General features: G+C 44.7%; 1 protein-coding gene across 12 annotated transcripts in view; it reads right to left on the reverse strand.

The window, feature by feature from the left end:
* Unc79 (unc-79 homolog, NALCN channel complex subunit) overlaps nucleotides 1-22,849 on the reverse strand; it is a 247,750-nt gene that overhangs the window by 19,017 nt on the left and 205,884 nt on the right. For all 12 annotated transcript variants that reach the window (XM_057782622.1, XM_057782619.1, XM_057782613.1 and 9 more), the window contains 3 exons: nucleotides 10,245-10,349; nucleotides 5,132-5,209; nucleotides 979-1,068 (listed from right to left, as the gene is read on the reverse strand). In XM_057782622.1, the coding sequence (XP_057638605.1) occupies nucleotides 979-1,068; nucleotides 5,132-5,209; nucleotides 10,245-10,349 (273 nt within the window). The remainder of the gene's footprint in view (nucleotides 1-978; nucleotides 1,069-5,131; nucleotides 5,210-10,244; nucleotides 10,350-22,849) is intronic.

A 22,849-nucleotide genomic window follows, 5' to 3' on the forward strand; every position in this document is an offset into this window, starting at 1 on the left:
CAGAATGCAAAGATGGAACCTAGTGAAGAAGCCACGTTCTCAGTTGGTGCTTTGCCACTCTCTGGACCGTGCTGGGCTTCCCATCTGCCCCTGTCCTGAGCCTTCCTCAACTCTTTCAGATTTTCATCTTTTAGGTTCCTGATAGGACCATGGCAGACAAAGGCATCCGCATCAGTCGTTCATCCCATCACCACCCCCTCACCACACCCCCTCACCCCGCCCCCTTACCACACCCCTCACCCCGCCCCCACATCCCTCACCCCGTCCCCACACCCCTCACCCCACTCTCACACCCTCACCCCCTTACCACACCCCTCACCCCGCCCCCACACCCCTCACCCCACTACTACACCCCTGCACTGGGATTTTGTTCATACACAAATTGAATTCTGTTCTATTCCCTTCATTATTTCCTTAAAGAAGGTAGCAGCCAAAAACAATAACTGGTTTGTGCGTGTGCAAAGGGCCACAGTCTTCCTGTGTAGTTTCATATCCATCTTGAGCACATGAGACAAGGGAGGAGCCTGCTGACTCCCTGAGCAGAGGAGGAAATGGAACTGGAGATGTTGAAAGAGCTCTGGCTGGGTGAAAGGGGGATTCACTGGGGCTCACAGCAGTCTGGGGTTCAACTCTGATGTCACCACTTCTGAGAAGTGTGACCTTGACAGCAGGACCACATCACTCAAGCCTCAGTTTCTACGCTTTTAACAGGGCTTATATTGAATAAGAACACTGTAAGAATGCAGCAAATATTTTAAAAACTACACAAAATGCTGACACCATAGGTCTTTCCTTTCCTCTTTCTATTTTGCAGAACTGCTGGACTCCAATTCTTCAGACCCCCCAAGAAATGGGCTCATTCCACAGTGCTGCAGCTGCTTTTGCAGGGAGCCACAAATTCCCTTGCGATCTCCCTCATTCTCTGAAAACCTTTCTGTTCTGCGACCCTAAGGGGTGAGCAGGTGGACACCAACTTACTTTGAGCTTGGTTAGGGTGTGCATGTCTGCCATGAAGTCCAGCACTTCGCTGACGTACTGCCGTATGCAATCCATCGCTGCTGTCCCACACTGAAACACAGGCAGACGGCTCGTCCACAGCGCCACTTCTTGCTGTCACCACTATCTCACTCTAAAGCTGGTTCATTCTCTCTTACTCCCCCCACCACTGCCTTAGTACAAAACTGGTTTTGAAGGTTTATGGTGGAGACCAAAGAAACTGGAAGGCCTCAAAGAAATGAAACCAATGACTATTTCCACCGGGCAAACGAAGTGATGCTTGCTTGCTCTTAAATTAGCATAAACACCAGAGTCTACTTAACTGGGGCCGCTGGAACCTCCAGGGAAGTCTTGGATGTGCACGGGATGTGCACCATCGAGTTAACACTAGCATGATCATTTTTACCTCTCCTGCACACATACCATATTGGGTTTGTAGAATCAAAAGTTCTTTTCAAATCATGTCATGACTTGACCTCATAAGCAGACAGTGTATTACTAAGTAGATAGTTGTATTAGTTTTTAGTTCTTCCTAGGATAGACAACTAGAAGAAAGAAGTGTGATGGGCGCCTCCCTCACACACTTCAAGTGTGTTTGGTCTGTTTCACAAGAAAAGAAAAAGCTTTCTGTGTGGTAGGTTATGGACTGGCTGGGACCTGTTCTCTGGGAGCAGTGCCGTGAATCTGGGATTCAAAGCAAAACAGAGGAAAGTGGACGGACAGGCTTGCTGCATCAAAGCTGCGCCTGCGAGAGAACCCACATGTCAGCTGCATAATGCGGATCAAAGGCAGGCCGTCTTTGAAGCCCCGTGAATACCCTGCTAACGGCCTCTCTGGGCTTCCTTTAGGAAAATCTGGAACATTACAAACTTAACTAGCTCACCCAGAGACTTGCATTTCCCCCATATTCATGTAAATCTGCACAGCGCTGAACTGTATCACCTCCCCTCTCTTCTAGAATGTTCCGCTTGTCAGTTCCTCTGACAGGATAACAAATAGTGAAATAAGGTCAGTGGCCAGTCTGTCAGTGCTTTCCAAGCATCTCACATGTTCCAAGGTTTTCTCCCTTTAATTCAAATCCAGTGAAGGAATTATAAAAGGGCATTGTGCTCCAGCATTTGCAATATGAATCCTTTAATGCAGAAACAGGGTCCCCCACCCTCAATTTATTCCACTCTCTCTGACCTTTCGTGTATCACGTGAGGGAGAGCGGAGACTCTGCTCTTGAATTTCCTGGAAGGAATCTGTGTCTTTCATGGGGAATATTTTATAGCACTTTAGCTCGTTCCAGTGGCAGCGACTACATCCAGCCTTAAAACCCACCTTAGGCTCAGGGAAATCCCGGGAGCCACCTATACTTCAAAAGGCGCAAGCTGCCAATTTCCAATCCCCACTTTGTGAGACGTGGATGTGTCTTTAGCTGTGTCACCAGGAAGAGAGGAACGAGAGGCTGTGCTCTGTCTGTCTCCGAGGGATCTGCCTTGCCCTCACAGGAAACTGGTGACAAAGGCGCTGGGCTCTCGCTAACCTCGAGCATGTGAGCTGAAATCAATCACACCCAGCTCTTCAAAATCCATCAGACTTAACAGCCATATTTCTTATATTATAAAAGCGATGTGAGTTCATGGCGGGAAGCGGCAAACGCCAAGCATTAAAAAGAACGATTTAAAACCCCTAATCCTAGACCCTGCCTTTCTTCTCTGAGACAGTCACTGCTCGCATTTCCTCCCTGGGACTCTGCTGAGGGCACCTTGGGCACGGACCTGTGGGAAGACTGACAGGGCCTTAGCTTGGCAGCCCTCCAGTTAAGCACACCAGAGCATCCCCAGTGTCTCCTGATGGGGCAGCATTCTTGGAGTCTCTGCCTGACATCCACACAGCAGCCTGCCTTCTGGGTGACGTCAACTAAACAACAGGCTGATGCAGGGCATCCCCCTTGTTTCCCATTTTCGTTATTTTAATGGCACATCAGAAATTATACTTGGTTATAAGATATTCATGGCCCCTTTGTTTTCTCAAACACATTTTTACAAGTAAGTTTTCAAGCGGGCTTCCCCAAAGTTGGCTTCACTCCCACCAGGAGCTTGTAAGAATGTCACCTCCTGTCACCTCCGCTTCACCGTGATCAGTCAGTTTAGTAACCAGGTGCCAAGGGGTGCAGAATGGGAGGCCTTTGCCAATGGGGACGGGTTCCAATGGAGTGCCACCGGGCAACAATAGTGCCTACAGCTGGCATCGCTGGTGTGTCCTTAAAACTTTGCACTGAGGGTTGAGCTTATGTAAAGTGTTCTCATGGTGAGATCATGTAGAGATGACGCTCATCTCCAAGTCTGTCACGCTTCCTACATCAGAGATCTACAGCCTCCTACATGTCAGTCAAACCTTTTTTTTTTTTTTTAAAGAGAAACAACAAAATCCTGCTGATTAGCCATTTACTTTTATAGTTTTGGACATTTTTTATTTTTTATTACACTTGAATTTATTTATTTATAATTCACTGGTGGCAGGTGAAAGTAATATATGCCGTTTGGGGCTGGAGAGTTGGCTCATTGATCAAGAGCACTTCTTGCCAAGGATCCGGGTTCAATTCCCAGCACCCACATAGAGGCTCACCATCTCCTCGGGGACCAGGTATGCATGTGGTGCATAGCGGCAATGCAGGTGAAACACTCAAATACATAAAATAATAAAAATAAAACTTTAAAAAGTTGTCTTTTGAATGGCCTGGTTTGTGTCACTGGAGGCTCTGGAGCAGGGCCCTGCTACTGCTGCCTTGGTGGTGGTGGTGGAGGTGGTGGTGGAGGTAATGGAGGTGGTGGTGGAGGTGGAGGTGGTGGTGGAGGTGGTAGAGGTGGTAGAGGTGGTGGTGGAGGTGATGGAGGTGGTAGTGGAGGTGGTGGAGGTAGTGGTGGTGGAGGTGGTGGAGGTGGTAGTGGAGGTGGTGGTGGAGGAGGTGGTGGTGGAGGTGGTGGAGGTGGAGGTGGTAGAGGTGGTGGAGGTGGTGGTGGAGGTGGTGGTAGAGGTGATGGTGGTAGACGGCCTTCTTTTCTTTGGTTCTGACAAACCTTTTCCAGAGTAGGGGTGAATTTTTGGTCAACCATGTAGGTAGCAAATGGAACCCTCTAAGGAATTAGTCAACCGAGACAAAGTGTGCACAGAGCTGCTGCTGCCCAGGGCCCCTCTTCTTCCCCAGCACATCCCTGGACTGCATTTCCCATCCTCTCTTGTAGTTGGTGTGTCCTTGTGTAAGGCAAGCACAACAGAGCTGGAGTCTGGACCTGACCTGTGAAAGCCTCCCGTGTTAGCACTTGTTCTCTTTCCCTAACCTTGCCAGTCGATTCCAGAGGGCCAAAGAAGAAGCCCACCTCCCAAGTGCTGCCATCCCCTGACTGCTCGGGATGCCCGTGCAAACGTCATCCCCTGACTGCTCGGGATGCCCGTGCAAACGTCATCCCCTGACTGCTCGGGATGCCCGTGCAAACGCCATCCCCTGACTGCTCGGGATGCCCGTGCAAACGTCATCCCCTGACTGCTCAGGATGCCCGTGCAAATGTCACACAGGACAACAACGCATTCCTGGGGGCTGAGCGCCTAGGAATCGAATTTGATCACAAACCTTCTCACATTATATTGACAACTGTTGAAAGCCCTTTATAAATGGTGCAGTACTTCTCCTCCCATGAACCTATCCTAAAGAAAGAGTCTGAAGTATGGACTCAGTTTTAAGAATGATGATCTCAGCTGCAACTCAGTTACAAAAGCAGCATAACTGAAAATAAACCGCCCAGCTGCTATGTTTGTCAACATTCATTGCTTTGTTTTGGGGAGGGTTCTATGAAGCCCCTGCTGGTCTTTTGCTTGTATAAACCACCATGCACAGCATTAATAACCAGCATTTACTCTGCACAATGTTTAGCTGCATTATTCCAGTCAGTTCTCAACATGCACGAGACCCTGCTGCATCTAATTCATGGGTGACAGAAAAGCGGGGACCCATAGTTTAAGTGACTTGACCCTAGAGTCACCACTAGTAAATGCCAGGCCTCAAACTTGGGTCCCAGTCTTAAAGCCTACATTCCTAAACACCGTTCGCTGAAATAAGAAAACACGGGCCACAAACTCGGCCAGGACTTACCCCAGGCACGGAGGCTAGCATCTGCTTGCTCAGAATGGTGGACTCAGCTAGCTTAGTTCCAGCATCTGCACAAATAAACTAATAAAAAATTGAAAGGTGAATTATTTTTAAGAGTACTTGGATAGTTACAACTAACTTATAATCTTGTTAACAGGGCTTAAATTTATTAATGTTTACTTTTGTTATGTTATGGTCCCTCCCTTCCCAAAATACCAGACTTACTAATCATGATGGTTCATTCCTGTCCGCTTAGAAACAACATGAGAATGTGTATGCTAACTTCATGAAACCCAGAATTGAACAAAGAAGAATGTGTGTGTGTGTGTGTGTGTGTGTGTGTGTGTATGTGTGTGTTGGAGGGGGCGCTCAGAGATCCCAAGGCACCCAGTCCATCCTGCAGCGTTTGACAGCTGCAGGCACACAATCCTGGACTTTCACAACGTCTATCACGACAGCACAACTCAGATGGGTGTCAGAGTGACTGTTCTGTTTCTTCCCCTCCGAGGATCCTTCCACCTCATTCACACACACTGTCGTGGGCTGAGAGTGCCAGAATCCTGCCTCTGCACCCACAGCGCTTTTCACAGACTGGCATTCAGCTGACATCACCTCAGGCTGCAATGGCCTGCCACTTGCTTCTCAACCTGTTGGGAGCTCTCCACAAGACCTGACCCTCTCCAGAGATAGCCTGCTACTCCAGGGAAGCCCAGGAAGAGGTAGCCTGCTGTCCTAGAGCACCCCAGGAAGAGTTTGTGAATGGATTCATCAATTATGTCTTAAGGTCATGATGAGGATGGACTTGCCAGATTATAATTTAATTTGTTTTCATTATAGGCATTGACAGGTGTTTCCTACTTAATCTAACATTCAGCTATTTATTGTTTTAGGGGGAACAGTTAAATGAAGCCCAGGGATAGCTGAGTAACTCCTGTTTGATTTTTCTTCTTGGCCTCTGGCCAGCTGTCCTAGCAACCTTGGAATCTGCGGTTTGCAGAACTCAGAGCCCCAGGAGGTTCTGACATACAGCCGCTCCTTTCCATCCATCTGGATGGTGTGGGGAACCTGAGAGGGAGAGGTCAAGACACCGGCATGGAGCTACACAAGCTCATCCTGCAAACTGGAGAAAGAAACAGCAGTTGGGGTCAAGCAGAAAAGCTCAGGGAGGCCTGCTGGGAAAGTGTGGGACAAGGGAATGGAAACCAACATTTGGATGAACTAATCGGGGGTGCAGATCTGAGCATGCTGATTGGCAGCAGGTTTCAGCCAGCTAGGTGGGGCTCTACATCAATGGCCTTTCTAACTTGTTCATCCTAATGCTGTGTAAGGAAGAGTCCTGAGCCAGGTTTAAACACCAAGAAGCCTTTGACTTTAGCCACAACCTGTACGCAGAAACAGTGAGGTGGCTAATGTTTAGCAGAACAGGGTGTAGAAGCAAGTACTCCCAACCCATCTCCTGGCAGATGCTGCATGCTCTCCCATAGAATGACTTTTCTGAAGCTGTCTGAGTTTGCAGTCTGAGACAGGTGGCCTAGGGCTAAGATCTAAGCCCGTCAGAGCACCAATGTTAACGCCCATTCTCACGATAAAAAAGAGACGGTGGCAGAGGCCTTGGTAAGATGGTGCCACGCCAAACGTGTGACATAAAGGGCATTAGAGTGGCCTCTCAGGACAGTCGAAGGTCCTGGCCCTCAAAATGTACTTGTATGGCCTAGGTAGGGGGCATTGAGCAAGGTAGGGTCAACACAGAAGTACAGGTGTCACCACTAGGACCCACCTTTCAGCAGGTACCTGCCCCCTGCCAGTGTGCTCAGACTCAAAACTGTCATGACTTACACAAGTCAAAATAAAACACCGGCTTTACTTGAAAGGGAGCAAAGGCGCATGATCCTCTGAAAGACCAGGGACCAGTGTCCTCAGCCCAGGGTATTTCTACAGCATATGAGCAACTGAACTCAGCAAATCTGTCATTTTATTATAGCTGCCAACCACAAACTGGCAAAGCCCTACTGTAACTGCACAGAACTGCTCAAATATCAAGGTACAACTGAGCTCGGAAGAAGTGAAGCAAAAACTCTATACTTTCACATAACAACAGTGAAAGGAAAAAGGATGCCATGAATTTGAAAGCGAGCAAGGGGCAGTGTGTGTGTGGGGGGGGGGGGTCTGGAGGGGCAGGGAAGGGAGAGTTGGTGTCACCATATTACAAACCCAAAATAAAAGCTCAAAAACAAAAGCAAGAGGATTCTGTGCTCTCAGGAAGGAATAAGCCACTGAAGTATGTACCCCTCCATAAGAACAAAAGGACACAAAGGAGCACACTGTCCTATGCATCATTACTAAACTCATCAGCAGCAAAAAAATACCCAAAATAGCATGTCTACGTCCCCTCCCATAGGGCAGGTTAGCTAGTATTAATGACTTGCTCAGTGGTATGAATTAAAAACAGCAGCCATACCTTTGTTCTCAGCCCACAGCTAACCTATTTTTAAAGGAGAACCTTCTACCAACATGATCCTGCAGCCCTTGGTTGTGCAGGGACCCCACGGCATGGGAGGGGTGCGTGCAAATTAGCCAAGTATCTACTCTCCATACAGGAGCAGAAGGAACCCAATGGACTTGAAGTCAGTCTTTTCGGTGACTTTTAATAAGCTATTATTCTACTACGGAAGCTTTCCTTGAATCCTCAAATATGCTGGCCTATCTAACATGCATCAAACATTCTCAGTAGAGGTGGAGGGGAGGGGCTCCCAGGATGCCACCAGTAATGAAGAATTTCAAGGAATTGTGGAACAGACCAGCACCGTGACTGCCTTGAAAGAAGGTAAGTGTTCACTGTTGGGTAGAGGTGTTGCAGAATATTTGTTTAACTACGTAAAGATGTGTTGTTATTTTACCTCGCCTGCTTAAGACACCCGATTGGTCTAATAAAAAGCTAAACATCCAATAGTGAGGGAGGAGATATAGTCAGGACATCTGGGCAGGGAGATTAAGTAGGAAAAGGAATTTAGACTCAGGGAAGAAAGAAAAAAGAAACACCAGGGAGATGCCAGGGTCCAGCCAGTCAGACACAGAGGAAGCCAGAAAGTAAGACAGACAAAATGAAAGAAAGGTAAAATACCCCAAGGAAAAACATCGATGAATAGAAACAGATTAAACTAAGTTAAAAGAGCCAGTGGGACAAGCTTAAACTAAAGCTGAGCATTCATAATTAATAAGTCTCTGTGTCTTTATTTGAGAGCTGGTTGGCAACCTAAAGAAAATTCAAACTGCATAGGGGTCTTTGGTATTGCCGTTTAACAGAAACACAATTAAGGTATGCCCTACCCATGGGTCAATGTAACAGTTCCATTCAGATAAGCTTATCTATAGTCCTACCTCATACGGGGCAGGACCCCAGGGTGGAGACGAGAGCTGCACTGGCTTTCAGGGACACCTCACTTTGTCTCACCTCATTAACAACTAGAATGATTTACTCTAACAGTTTATAGATGAGTTACTAACAAATAGCATGATGTTTATTTTATTTTTTTTATTTATTTTTTGTCAGAGAAGGATGAACCATTGTTCAAAAAGCTATTCTTCAAGGGTAGGATGTCAGGGTCTCCTGGGAAACCAGAACAGTTTCTAAACTGAAGGTGTCAGTGTGTGTGTATATTGTTTGTTTGAAAATGCAATCCTAGTTCTTGGGAGGCTGAGGCAAGAAGCATTAAGGAGTTAGAGGCTAGCCTGCACTACGCGATGAGACTCAGTCTTTAAAAGAAGCACTAAGGAGTTAGAGGCTAGCCTGCACTACACAATGAGACTCAGTCTTTAAAAACAATCTAAAAATGTCGTATTCGTAACGGCAGACAATCATCCAAAATTCCCATTTAGAAATGCCCGCTTTTAGCCCCCTTTTTTGTTAATGCGGATTTGTCTTTGTTATTTATTCACGAAACAGTGATGCAGTAATCACTGTTTTCACGGTTGCTGTAAGCGCTGGTAATGGGAACTGTCAGTGTTCTTCTGTGGTCTGGTGATAGGCGCTCATTAGGGTTGACTCATGGACTTCATAGAAACCAGCCTGCAACCGCTACAGTGTGAGGTGCCAGACCCCAAGAAGACCAGCCACACGGATGTGCTCTGCTCAGGACAGAGAGCAGGAGACGGGTGCTGTCCAGTGCTGTGGAGAGAACCCAGGGTCCTCCAGCTTGTTTCCTGTCTGTACTGTTTGAAGCCGTCCAGTCTCTGGCTGTCGGACTTGCCAAGTGGACACTTGTCCTGGTGACCCAGCTCTAAGGACAGTAAGTTTTTCCCTGGTTACACAGGAGGGAATCTGTCCTGCTCACAACTTTCCCCAAGGACTTTATCTCTGTTTCTCTTTTCTGACACTAGCCACAGCCTGTCTTGGAGGTTTAAACGGGCCTGCCTACGATGCCAGTAAGGACACTGGAGACAGAGGGCTTCAGCCCCTCCTTTGTAGTTCAATATCCAAGCATATTCATTGTCATTAACTCTCCAGTGCTTGCCCTCAAGCCCTCTGCCTCAGTGGACCCATGGAGTGGGATATCTCCCACCCATGGACACAACACATCCCGCCCCTTGGCTGTGTCTGGTCTGGCCCATCCTCATGAATACAGAAGATTCTGGGGCTTGTGCATGCTGATTGAACCATGCAGGAAAAGGTCAGCCTGCATCCTCGCTCTTAGCTTCCTTAGTTCCATCTCTGCAAATTTCTTTCCGTGTGTGTGTGTGTGTGTGTGTGTGTGTGTGCACGTTGGAGCTCCTTGAGCTGACTAAGCCAGATATGGGTGCTAGGAACCAAACTTGGACTTGTAGAAAAGCAAACCACTGACCATCTTTTCAGCCCTGAATTACAAGTTTCTTGATGACAAAAATTATTGTTTTATTCTATATTTTTATCATACACAAAACTAGGTCCACACTGGGACAAAAATTACTCCTCCTTTGTCTATTTAGCAAGTGGAAGTGCCAAGTGCACCATGAGGATTAGAGTGGCACTCTCGTCTCTTGACAAGTGCTTTGGCCTCGAGCACACGACCCAGGCCTCCGTTACCTTTCCCCAACAAACACAACAACAGGAAAAGGTTTTGCAGACGCAGCACAGATCTACCTGGACAAGAAGCAGGAGGTTTGTATCTGGCAATGGAGACTTGAACTTCAGGGCCTGGAGAAGTTCCAGAACAACACTCCGAGACAGGTAGAATTTATCCCGTTCCTAGATAAAACAAAATAAAAGGGCTCAGTCATTTTCAGAATTCAATTTGCATGACCTACACCAAATAAGCTTCAAAAATTTACAGATCGGAAATTCAAACCTGTGTTTTAAGTACAATGAGCTGTCTTTCATAGATAAAATTGAAACTAAAAGAGAGTTCTGTGTGCAGAATGATTTCGCTGCTGCCACAAGGGTCCGTCACAGAATGGACAAGAAGCAACAGAGTCTCTTAAACATCAGAACCACAGGATTCTCTTCTGAGTCACAGGCAGCAGAGTTCACAAGCTGCACAACCCAACTAAGCATATGTTTGTCAGTACAAAGGGTGGATACAGAGAGAAGCAGGCATAGATCCCCGAAAAACTCCATGTTCCCTCCAAGACACTCCTTTCTGACCTGGATGATTTCAAGTGTACAGAAAGCAGGGAGAAGGGACATTTTATGCACCCACCATCCCCATTCCGTGTTTCCTCCCTTCCTGGAAGTCCTCTCTACTCGGATTCTGTTGCTTGTTGTGTGTTTCCATATTGGACTACACATGCACACCTCTACTGGAATGTTTTTCAACCTTAGCACCATGGCATCATATACTATGCATATCTTTTCTTCATAATTTTTTATGTTGCTTAATAGCTCTCGATATACTTAACTCATTATTTTGAGTCAACAATTTATTAGCATTATATTGCATAGTTGCGCCACAATTCATCAATATCAGCTGCATATTAGATGGACTGTCTCCATTACTGAACACAGCACTCATGCAGTAGAGCGCATAGTGTGTAAATGTACAGTTAAGGAATTAAAATGGGCTGAGCTCTCAGTTAACGAGCACTTAGGACAGGGCCGCACATGGCAGAGACCTCAGGGGCTCTGGGGAGTATTCATTCTCATCCACCATGTCTGTGTGCTTAGCTGGTTATGTTAGCTGTGTACTGAAGGTTTTCACTTTGCTGTTCCATGTAGAGATACTGTGTTTCCACAACTGTTATCTTCCTTCAAAAAGCTTTCTGCTTCTTCCCAGGTGCGTGTGGCCTGCACTGGCTGACCATGGCTACCTTAGTACACAGAAAGGCTTGTGGATTGAACCTCAGAGCCAACACTGTGCTCTGAGTTTACTCTGGTCTTTCTTAGTCTGAGCCCTAGATGGAGGATGTGGAATCTGGCTCTCCACTCCAACGCTCATCTCTCTACCCTCCTTAACTATCGGAAGTGCCGAAAAGAAAGCTGATCAACATTTCCAGGGAAAAACTGGCCTTCAGGGCCAAGTTCTCCACCCTGAAGTGTGCAGGACCAGGCTTACCACCCTGCAGGACTCAGGGCCAGGCTCACCACCCTGTAGTATTGTGCTCTTCTGGTCCCTGGCGTCATGATGTCTGTATATTTGGTTAACATACTGATGCTCCCAAGAAGCTTAAAAAAGAATAGCCTGTTTAATAAAAAAAAATTCCAATTTTAAAAAACGTGTGTGTGTGTGTGTGTGCGCACGCAAGCGTGTGTGTTTGTGTGTGTGTCAACTTGCAGGGCCTGGTGACCTCCTTCCACCATGTGAGTTCTGTCAAGTTCTGGTTGTCAGGCTTTGTGGCAGGTGCTTCTGTCCTGACACAACACCATTTTACTGCCTCTAAAACTAACCTTTCAAAGCGGCAAGTGGGGATCTAGCTTCAAATTACTCTGCTCACAACTTTTTGTTTGGTTTTGGTTTGGGTTTTTCAAGACAGGGTTTCTGTGTGTATGCCTGGTTATCCTGGAACTCTCTCTGTAGACCAGGCTGGCCTTGAACTCAGAGATCCACCTGCCTCTGCCTCCCAGTGCTGGAATTAAAGGCGTGTGTCACCACCGCCTGACTGCTTACAACTGTCATATAACTCCATGAACGGCTGGCAAAAGGGGTGAGCGGAGGACACTGGCAACAGTAAAAGTTTTCTGGACCGAATCTTAAGGTTAACCATGTGATGACTGCCAGGTGTTCTGTAGCTCTCGCCTGTGTTGCATCATTGTGTGCCTCTACCGCAGCCTCTGTTCTGAACACACCACACACACACACACCACACACACTACACACACCCCACACATACACACCACAACACACACACACAGACACCACACACACACACCACACATACACACTACACACACCACATACCACACACACTACACACACACCACACCACACACACACCACACACACACACACTACACACACCCCACACATACACACCACAACACACACAGACAGACACACACTACACACACACCACACACACACCACACACACACACTACACACACACACCATACATACACTACACAACACAACACACACACACACACATACACCAAACACACACTGCACTGTGCATGCCGGACTGCACTGCCTGAAATACCTCTGCTCAGGCTGTGGCATGCAAGCAACTGTCGTGTTCCTGTTCTGCATACAAAGGCTCTGCTTCTAAGTTGGTCCCACTGCCATACTGCAATTTCTAAGCATGTGCGCACTGAGTAACCTCTGATTCATAGAGTTAGAATGTTTGATTTTAAAACTGCCGTTTCAGCTGCTGACTTACATTTCATTTTTACAACCCCTGCATATATTTTAGCTTGGAATTAGGAAAAGGTTTCCAATAATTTGAGACGGTCTTGAACACACTTCCACAGTTTTTGTGCTACGTGTTTATGTAAAGCCTGGTTTTCAGGACTGATGAGAATAAAATAAAAATACCAAACAACTCTGAAAACCTTGAAGATAATCTATGTCCTGCAGTACTCTATTCATGTCCTGTACATATTCTGGCAAGATTTGATTCTTTACACAATAAACAAGCAGATCCAACTCATTAATAAGAATTTTTTAATGAAGATTTTTAAAATTTATTTATTTATTGTTTTTGAACTCACTCTGTAGACCAGGCTGGCCTCGAATTCATAGAGATCCACCTGCCTCTGCCTCCTGAGTGCTGGGATTAAATGCATATGCCACCATTGCCCAGATTTTTTTTTAATTTTTAATGTGTTTGTGCATGTATCTGAGTGGGGGTATGTGCCCATGAGCGCAGGTGCCTGTAGTAGCCAGAAGAGGGTGTTGAATCCCCTGGAACTGGATTTATAAGCAGCTAGCACGGGTGCTGGGAACTGACTGGAGTCCTCTGCAGTGGTAGGTGGGCTTTCTTACCACTGAGCCATCTTTCCATCCTCGAAACTTTCCTTTACCTTTAATAAATGGTAAAAGTATGTACACCAAATAACTGTTCTAAAATAAATGCATCCATGATTTACTAGTAGTAAATGTTTGGCCGAATGCCTATTTTCCAGTCCTGTAGATCCCAGCTGTCTGTCCTCTCCTTTTCCTGCTGCCCTCCTCTGCTGGAGTCAGGAGTCTGCTACCCTCGCAGACTGTTTGGGTATTGCTCCCTGATCTATCCTATTAGTGTGCAGGTTCAGATGCATCTGTCTGCAAACACTGAGTGGACATCGTCACTAGTGGTGCAACGGCATTCGTTCCAGGGAGGCTTTCAACTTCCAGCTCTGTTATTTCAACATTTAGGTGTAATCAGCGTTGGCCTTTTCTCTTCTCCCTGGTTGTCATGACTTACGTTTCTCTCAAAAACTGTTTCTGTTGTACAGAAACTCAAGGTACTGGCTCAGTCTTAACCCTAACATGTCTGCCATCATGTTTCTTGTTGACAATACCCTTTTTCTTGCCATTTATCTGCTTTTCTTGATCACTGTGATCAAAGTCTGGCCATAGGGCCACCTTTGCTGTGTTGCTCCTCTGTGGATCTGTGTGCCGCCATCTTTGTTTCCTCCCTCCCCAAATGCTCTCTCTCTCTTGTAATGTAAATGGGCTGCTTTAGTTAATTTAGTTTTTCTTTCTTTGCAGCAAAGTACTTAGGACAGCGGCTGGGGACTTCTGCAGTTTGTAAACTGCTTGCCATGTAAACATGAGGACTTGAGTTCACATCCCCAACATGCATGAAAAAAATAAATAAATAAAAGTCAAGCTTGGCAGTTCATGCTTGTAAGTAAGCCCAGTTCAGGGAGGCAATGACAGGCAGACTTCTGGCTCGCTGAACAGCCTAGCTAATCAGGGAACTCAGGTGCACTGAGAGACCCTGTCTCAGAAAACAAAGTTGGGCCAGAGGAAGACACCTACATCAACTTCTGGCCTCCATATGTACATACATGAACATGTATTTATACACATACAGTCATGTAAGGCATCGAAAGTGCTTTTCAACATGCTATGCCTATAACGCTCCATTTTGAAGGTAGTATTTTCACAATTGGAACTAGTCTTCTAAATTTTCTCAAACATTCTTTTGATTTTAGACTTATTAAAAAGTATATTGCAGCTGCCAAGTATAACAGGCCTCAGGTACTACTACTACCACACATTAGCACAGGACTGAAAAGTCTGAGTTTTCAGAGCCCTGCCGGTCAATAGTCTCAGATTGTGTACACAGACACTCTCATCCACTCACACAACCTCCCAGGGCAAACATGCACTCACTCGACACAGGCGTGCACCCCTGCAGATAACGTGGTGGGTGCTAGATCTGACAAGGAGACAGGATCCATGCATCTGAGAAGAGGGAGCAGTCAAGGAAAGAATTTCAACAATTTCTCCATGTACCAGCGGTGTGTGTGTGTGTGTGTGGTGTGTTTGTGTTTGTATGGTATGTGTGTTTCTATGTGTGTGGTGTTGGTGTCTGTGTTTCTATGTGTGTGTGTTTGTGTGTCTGTGTGTATATGGTGTGTGTGCGATATTTGTGTCTGTATGTTTGTGTATGTGTGGTGTTTTTGTGTCTGTGTGCACATGCACACACTCTTCCCTGTTCCCAGGGCTCTGAAGGCTGATATAGCTGTATGTACATAAAGAGAAGGAACCTCTTCCAACTTTTCTAGGGGTAAAGTATAGGTATAGCCCATATACCTATACTCATTTTGATACTCAATAAAATGTGTGACTGAATTTATCATCGTCCTTTTATGATTATATTAATTTTGGAGACTCTGTTCTTACCTCTATAGAGCTTTAGAGCTGTCACATTTTCCTGATGAAGTGTTCCCTCTTTCAGTATACAATGACTTTATCATAATGCTAACACAAAATTCCAACTTATACTCAGCTTACTGTCATTCCCCCCACTAGTATCTGTCTACATATCAGCCATGAGTACCATATCAGCCATGAGCATCATATCAGCCATGAGTACCATATCAGCCATGAGCATCATATCAGCCATGAGTACCATGTCAGCTATTTCAAACTTTCTTAGCGTCTTTAAATTTATTTTAGGTGTGTCTTTTCTAGGTGACATGTAACTCTGCTTTTGAACTCCAGTCCAAGAATTCCCAGCGAGTATAGTAAACATTCATCGTGATTACTGCCATGTTTAGGATTCACTCCTATTTCCTTAATGGAACTGGTTGCAGCTTGTTCTGTGTCTTTTGTCACAATTAAGCTTTTATTCCTATTTTAGCCTATACTTGTTTGGAACTTAGACATCGTATTTCTGGCCTTTGAAGTTTACACTTCATTCTTAAGAGTTTAAAGTCACTGGTAATCCCTGTCCTTGTGAACAGGACCTGTGAGAGACAACGTTAACTCCAGCCTCAACTGTTCACACACACACGCACAGACACACACACAGAGGCACAGATACACACAAACACACACAGACACACACAGACACAGATACACATAAGCACACACACAGAGACATACAGAGACACAGACACACACACAGTCACACACACTCACACCCTATATACAGGTTATTGTTAGCAGGTATTTAATTGTCCTTTTGTTTTCTGCTTAGTTAATATGATCACTACTGTTGCTTTATATTACCAATGATCACTTAGGCTTACACATTTTATTAATTTCTTTGGTAAATTTCCTATATTTAAAAACTTCTTTGTTGGTTCAATTTCCTTCTTATTGTAATACATCTTGAAATATTACTTCAATAAGAATATATTCACATTTTCAGGGGCTGGGGAGATGGCTCAGCAGTTAAGAGCAAGTACTGCCCTTGCAGAGGGCCTGGGCTCAGTTCCCAGCACCCACATGCAACAGTTCATATCTGTAACTCCAATTCCATGGGATTCATTGCTCTCCTCTGGCCTCCTTGGGCACTAGACATACACATGGTGCAGATACATACATGCAGGTATTCATACATACACAGAAAGTAAAAATTAATGAATCTTCAAGAGAAATAATATTTTATTTTCTTCCTCATAAATACCTCCTTAGCCTCCATTCTATTCTTATTGATTTTATTGAGCTCTTTTTTCTCCACTCCTCTTCCTCCTTTCCCTCTCCCTTTCTACCCTCTCCCATGACCCCACGCTCCTAATTTACTCAGGAGATCTTGTCTTTTTTTTCCTATCTATGTAGATGCATGTATGTCTCTCTTAGGATTCTCTTTATTGTCTAGGTTCTTTGGGATTGTAAACTGTAGGCTGATTTTTCTTTGCTTTATGTCTAAAAGCCACTTATGAATGCGTATATATGATATTTGTCTCTCTGGATCTGGGTTACCTCACTCAATATGATTTTTTTCTAGATCTATCCATTTGCCTGAAAATTTCAAAATGTACTCCATTGTGTAAATGTATCACATTTTCCTTATCCATTCTTCAGTTGAGGGTCACTTAGGTTGTTTCCAGGTTCTGGCTATTATGAATAATGCTGCTATGAACATAGTTGAGCAGATGTCCTTGTGGCACGATTGAGCATCCTTTGGGTATATACCCAAAAGTGGTATTGCTGGGTCTTGAGGTAGATTGATTCCTAATTTTCTGAAAAATCTCCATGTTGGTTTCTAAGGCATCTGTACCAGTTTGCATTTCCAGCAGCAATGGAGGAGTGTTCCCTTTATCCCACATCCTCTCCAGCATACGCTGTCATCAGTGTTTTTGCTCTTGCCATTCTTACAGGTATAAGATGGAATCTCAGAGTTGTTTTGATTTGCATTTCTATGATGGCAGAAGATGTTGAGAAATTCCTTACCTACCTTTTGGCCAGTTGAGATTTGTCTGTTGAGAGTTCTCTGTTTAGGTCTGTACCTCAGTTTTTTTTATTGAATTATTTGTTCTTTTGATGTCAAGTTTCTTGAGTTCTTTGTATATTTTGGAGATCAGACCTCTGTCTGATGTGGGGATGATGAAGATCTTTTCCCATTCTGTAGGCTGCAGTTTTGTCTTGTTGACCATGTCCTTTGCTTTACAGAAGCTTCTCAGTTTCAGGAGGTCCCATTTACTAATTGTTGCTCTTACTGTCTGTGCTATTGGGGTTATATTTAGGAAGTAGTCTCTTTTGTGCCAGTGTGTTCAAGTGTACTTTCCACTTTCTCTTCTATGAGGTTCAGTGTGGCTGGCTTTATGTTGAGGTCTTTGATCCATCTGGACTTGAATTTTGTGCACGGTGATAGATATAGGTCTATTTTTTAGCCTCCATTCTTTCTTTTTCAAATAGGAAAACTTACTTTAATCTCTTTAGCCTCCATTCTTAAAAGATGTCTTAGCTGGAGAGAATTCTAGGTGAACATTTTCCCCCTTATATCACCTTAAAGACCTTTCCCACTAGGATCCATCTCCCTCTGGGGTTGCATTGTGCTGCTGTGAGGTCTATTTTCAGAGTGTTTTCTCTCAGTTGCTCTTAAACTATTTTCTTTTTCTTGCTTGTTCCAAATCACAGCTGGTCATATAAACTAATGTGCATGTAGGTGAGTGGCTGCAGGTGGGTGGGTGCTAGTGAGTGGGCACCGGAGAGCAGGTGCAGGTGCAGGTGAGCGGGTGCAGGTGAGCAGGTGCAGGTGAGTGGGTGCAGATGAGCAGGCACAGGGCAGCGGGTGCAGGTGAGTGGATGCAGGTGAGCAGGTGCAGGTGAGCAGGTGAGTGGGTGAACATAAGTGGGTGCAGGTGAGCGAGTGAAGGTGAGTGGGTGCAGGTGAGTGGGTGAAGGTGAGTGGTGAGGCTGGATCTAGAATATTTCTGGACACATTGTGTCCCAAATAATAAAGCTGATGATTTTCATTAATCATGGAAATGATAAAAGTCTAGTCTGCTTTTCTACAGATTTACTTAATGTGTGTTAGATCTTTTTATCTTTCATTTTTTTATCTTTGTCTGAATTTTTTAAGATTTGTTTTGCTGTTTTCCCTTGCTCCCAATTCTCCCTGTAAGCTGTCTCTAATTTGCTAGTTAACCCGTGAATTGAGTTTTTTTTTCAGTGTTAGTGGTTATTTTTCACTTTTTATCAAGCTTAAATTAAGCTGATTTTTTAAAATCTAAAATGACTAAATCTTTTTCTAGTTTTTTAATCTTTTGCATGCTTATACGATAGTGTATACTCTGATAGCCCCTGCCTCACAGTTTCTATATCTTAGGAGAAAAAATATCACTATTTATTGGCTCTACTAATCCAGGCCATGGTGGAGAGTGGAGCTTAGTTACTTCTGCTCATCAGGTTTTTCGCCCCAGGAATCAGGCTGGGCTGGCCTGCAGGCTCACCTCTCCAGACATGCCTGAGGTTTCTGCAGGCTCACCTCTCCAGACATGCCTGAGGTTTGTTTCTGAGCTTCCTCCTGCAAAGATGCCAAAGCCGAGTGCCTGTTGTGGTGCAGCATGGGTGTCATGTGACTTCAGCTTGCATGTATCATTGCTCTTAACAAAATCTCATTGGTTTGATTTTACCAAAAAAGACCTGGGAGTCAGATGCTGAGGTGAAAGCCTGCTAGCTCAGAGAGGCAGAGAAGGCACCCAGCTGACCTTCCTCCTCCACTGTCATCCCTGAAGCCTCTCCTCTCCCTTCTCAAACAAGTCTCCACAAACTGAAGCTCCTGCCCTTTGATTTCTTGTGTGTCTCTCTATCCATCCTCCTGACTCCCTCTTATTCTCTATAGTTTTTTATTAATAATCTTATGTTTACTTCCTCTCAACTGGTTGCTTCCTCTGCCTCCTGACCAACCTTGTTTACAATATTCAATAAGAGGCCCTTGGATTAAAGGTATGCACTAGGGCTGAGCCACACCACAACTAGAAACAGGTTTCTGAAGTATAATAACACAATCTCAGGGTTCACAGTGTGATCAAATATCCTGCAACAAGATATTAAAACTTCAAAGCAATCTTTTCCATGATCAGCCTATGTTCACTAATTCTCAAGGGACATCACATTCTTTCTCTATTCGAAGGCTAAAACACATAGCATTGCTTGTCACTGCCACATTACAAACGTATTCCTCCAGAACCACCCCTTTAGCCAGTGTATAGCTTTCCAAGGGTTTTGACTTCCCGAGGGGGATGACTCAGCTCCAGCTCCTGGCCTGGAACTGTCCTCAAACCATCGCCCCTTTTCTTGTGTGGACTTCAGCACTCAAGTCACTACATTTCTAAGGCAGTAGCCCCTCTACAGACCTGCTTGCGTGCTTGCATGTGGGCTTTCAAGTCCCTCTTCTTTTTCCCTCTGTCATTCTTAGAGTATTAACCTTACACTTAAAGTATCATAAGACATTCTAAAAATAAGGATTATTATATTTCACCCAGAATTCTAGTCTTTTCAGTGGGGTGGATCTGTATTTTCTAGACTGTCTGACTTCCAAGGAAGGATGCCTCCAGGACTCTATACTTTCTCCTGTCTCCTCGCTGGATTACATAAGTAGATGTTGTTAGATATCACTATTTAAATAAAATGACTTCTAAAAATAAAGCATTTTACTGTATTTGGTGTTACGTTGTAGAGATACACTTTTTGAAGCGTAAAAGAAAAAGGAGGTTAAGTTACTTTTCAAAGAAAAAGTACAAGGAAAGAAAATGCTGACATCTTGACAGGAAGAAAATATGTGCTCCAGGCAGGCCAATAAGTACCCGAGAATGTACAAGGCCAAAGAGAAAATTATCATGGAACACTTACCATGGCAAAATGGATCAAGTTGGTAAGAAAGATGACCAGGGTGCTTTTTATAAATAGAATGAAAGCTTTGTTGTAAAATGAGAGTTTTAGGGGGAAATAAAGGGCTCACAGATGGAGGCAACACAAATAAAGAGCATTCTGAAAGCTCAGGAGGGACCCACAGAAACAGAGGCCCCATTGAAAACAAGCTCAGGACACTGGGCCTTGGAAGGGAGCGTTTGCAGTATTCCCAGGATGGGAAGGAGCCACTTTCTCTGCTGCCTGTATTTCCTGCCGGTGTCGTCCAACATTGGGCTATTTTGCCCCCGACTCAAGCGCGTAGCCTGCTAGCTTACACAGCACGCTCCCGGGTGCCGTTTTTTTAGTTCGTGACTCGGGCCCCAGTGCTGAGTCGGAGATACACTCGGCCACACAGGCCATTCTGCCCTGCCTGCCTGCCTTGGCTAAGTTTTCAGCGGAACCCCACTGCCTGAATTAGCGGAAGCTCAAGTACCTGCGGTTTTGCAACAAAAGCCGCCACAGCGGCAGATTTGGTCTGATACAAAGTGACTTGGCCAGGTGGTGGTGGCGCACGCCTTTAATCCCAGCACTTGGGAGGCAGAGACAGGCGGATCTCTGTGAGTTCGAGACCAGCCTGGTCTACAAGAGCTAGTTCCAGGACAGGCTCCAAAACCACAGAGACCACCACTGGCAGGAACCCGTCATTGCAGGTAAAAAAAAAATTTTCTTTTATAAATAAAATGTCTGAACATATTACCATTCAAGAATTTAACAGTTTTTTTAATTGTACCATGTGGGAGATTTTACAAGAGGTGTCTATCACCCCACATCTATGGATCCTTCTGGGATTCGTAGTTTTCATTGGCACTAAATGGTTTGATAACAGAAATATGATAAAGTCTTTACGAGACGAATCCAGGATTCTTAAGGCAGAAATTGAACGCTTAAAAACAATTGAGAATGACAACAATCTTCTCAAGAATCAGTTTGAAGTTCTCCAGGAAGAGAACAGATCTTTGTTTAACATGACTCGATCAACCGAGCAAAATTTAAAAAAGGTACAGGCTGATATTAAGGAGAAATTCATTACTATGGAAGAGGGAACAGCTGATTTGGATCGTAAGCTTCAGTCCCTTTCTGTAGGAACTGAAACATTAACTGAGAGAATCAAAACTGCTGAATGTGACAATCGGATTTTGTCTAAAGCTTATGACAGACTGGCGGAAAGATTGTCAATACAAGAAGGCACAGTTTATGCCATAAAAATTATGTCCAAAGATGAGATGTTATCTCTAATGGACAAACTTCATACTTTAGAATCCTCAATGAAGGCTTTGGAACGTAATTCTGGACAGGAGATTCAGACATTGCAGAAGGTAATGGTGAATAGAATTGAAAAGATTGAGGAATTTCTAAATTCTGATGAAGAAGAACAAAGGGTAGAAAGGCAAATTTTAACTACATCTGTGGGTAAATCTCTCCGGGACAATTTCCACAAAGCTCTACCTGCCTTTCCAGTAATAACAACAGAGAAGGTGATTGGTTCCAGAAACCCTAGGGTCATCAAGGAAAATACATGGGAGTCTGTCCGTATGAATGATCTCAAAGAAATTAAACAGGCTGTCATGACTTTTGGGATGCATGCCTCTTTTGTTAAAGAGATGCTAAAATCTTGGGCCATGACAAGCAGAGCAACCCCCTCGGACTGGCTCCAGCTGAGCTCTGCGGTACTTGAGAGTGGACCGCAATTGAAATGGAAATGCTTATTCAGGCAAGAGGCTAGACTTTTAGAACAGCAGGAAAAAGCGAAGGGAATTGACATTTCCCTAGATAAAATTCTAGGTGAAGGGCTCTTTTCCGACCCTCAGGAACAAGCTAATTTGGATGAAAACACACTCTCCATGTGTACTACAGCAGCCTTAAGGGCTTGGGACAGGGTGCAAGACCCAGGACAGAGAATGGAATCATTTGTCAGAGTTAAACAGGGTCAGAGAGAACCCTTTAGTGACTTTTTACAAAGACTAACTAAGGCTGTACAAATAGGGATATCTGACCCAGAAGCAAGACATATAGTGATTGAGTCTTTGGCTCAATCAATGCAAATGTGGAATGCAAAAGGATTTTGGGGCCTTTAAAGCTCAGATCAGTGCCCTTGGAAGAATGGGTCTTGCATACACTGAATGTTGATACATTTGACTATGGCACTGAAGCATGGGTAGAAGAAGCAATTTCCAATGGTAAAAGGAGACATCAGAATACCAAATGTTTTAATTGTGGCAAAATGGGTCATATGAAAAGGAATTGTAGACAATGGATTTTCAGAAATAATAATAATGCATCTTCTAGAAATAACAGAAATAGGAGGACTTAGCCTTCAAGTTTATGTAGAAGATGTGGAAAATGCAGACATTGGATGAATGAATGCAGGTCTACAGAGATAGACAAGGCAACCTGATACAGATGGGAAACGTGAGAGGGGGGGCTCACAGGCCCCCATGGCAAACATGGTTCAGTCATTTCCAGTTTCTGCAGAGAACGTGCCTCGTCAGGACAATTAGGAAGCCCCATGCCTACTG

Source organism: Chionomys nivalis, chromosome 10 (genome assembly GCF_950005125.1).
Source record: "Chionomys nivalis chromosome 10, mChiNiv1.1, whole genome shotgun sequence".
Taxonomy (NCBI): domain Eukaryota; kingdom Metazoa; phylum Chordata; class Mammalia; order Rodentia; family Cricetidae; genus Chionomys; species Chionomys nivalis.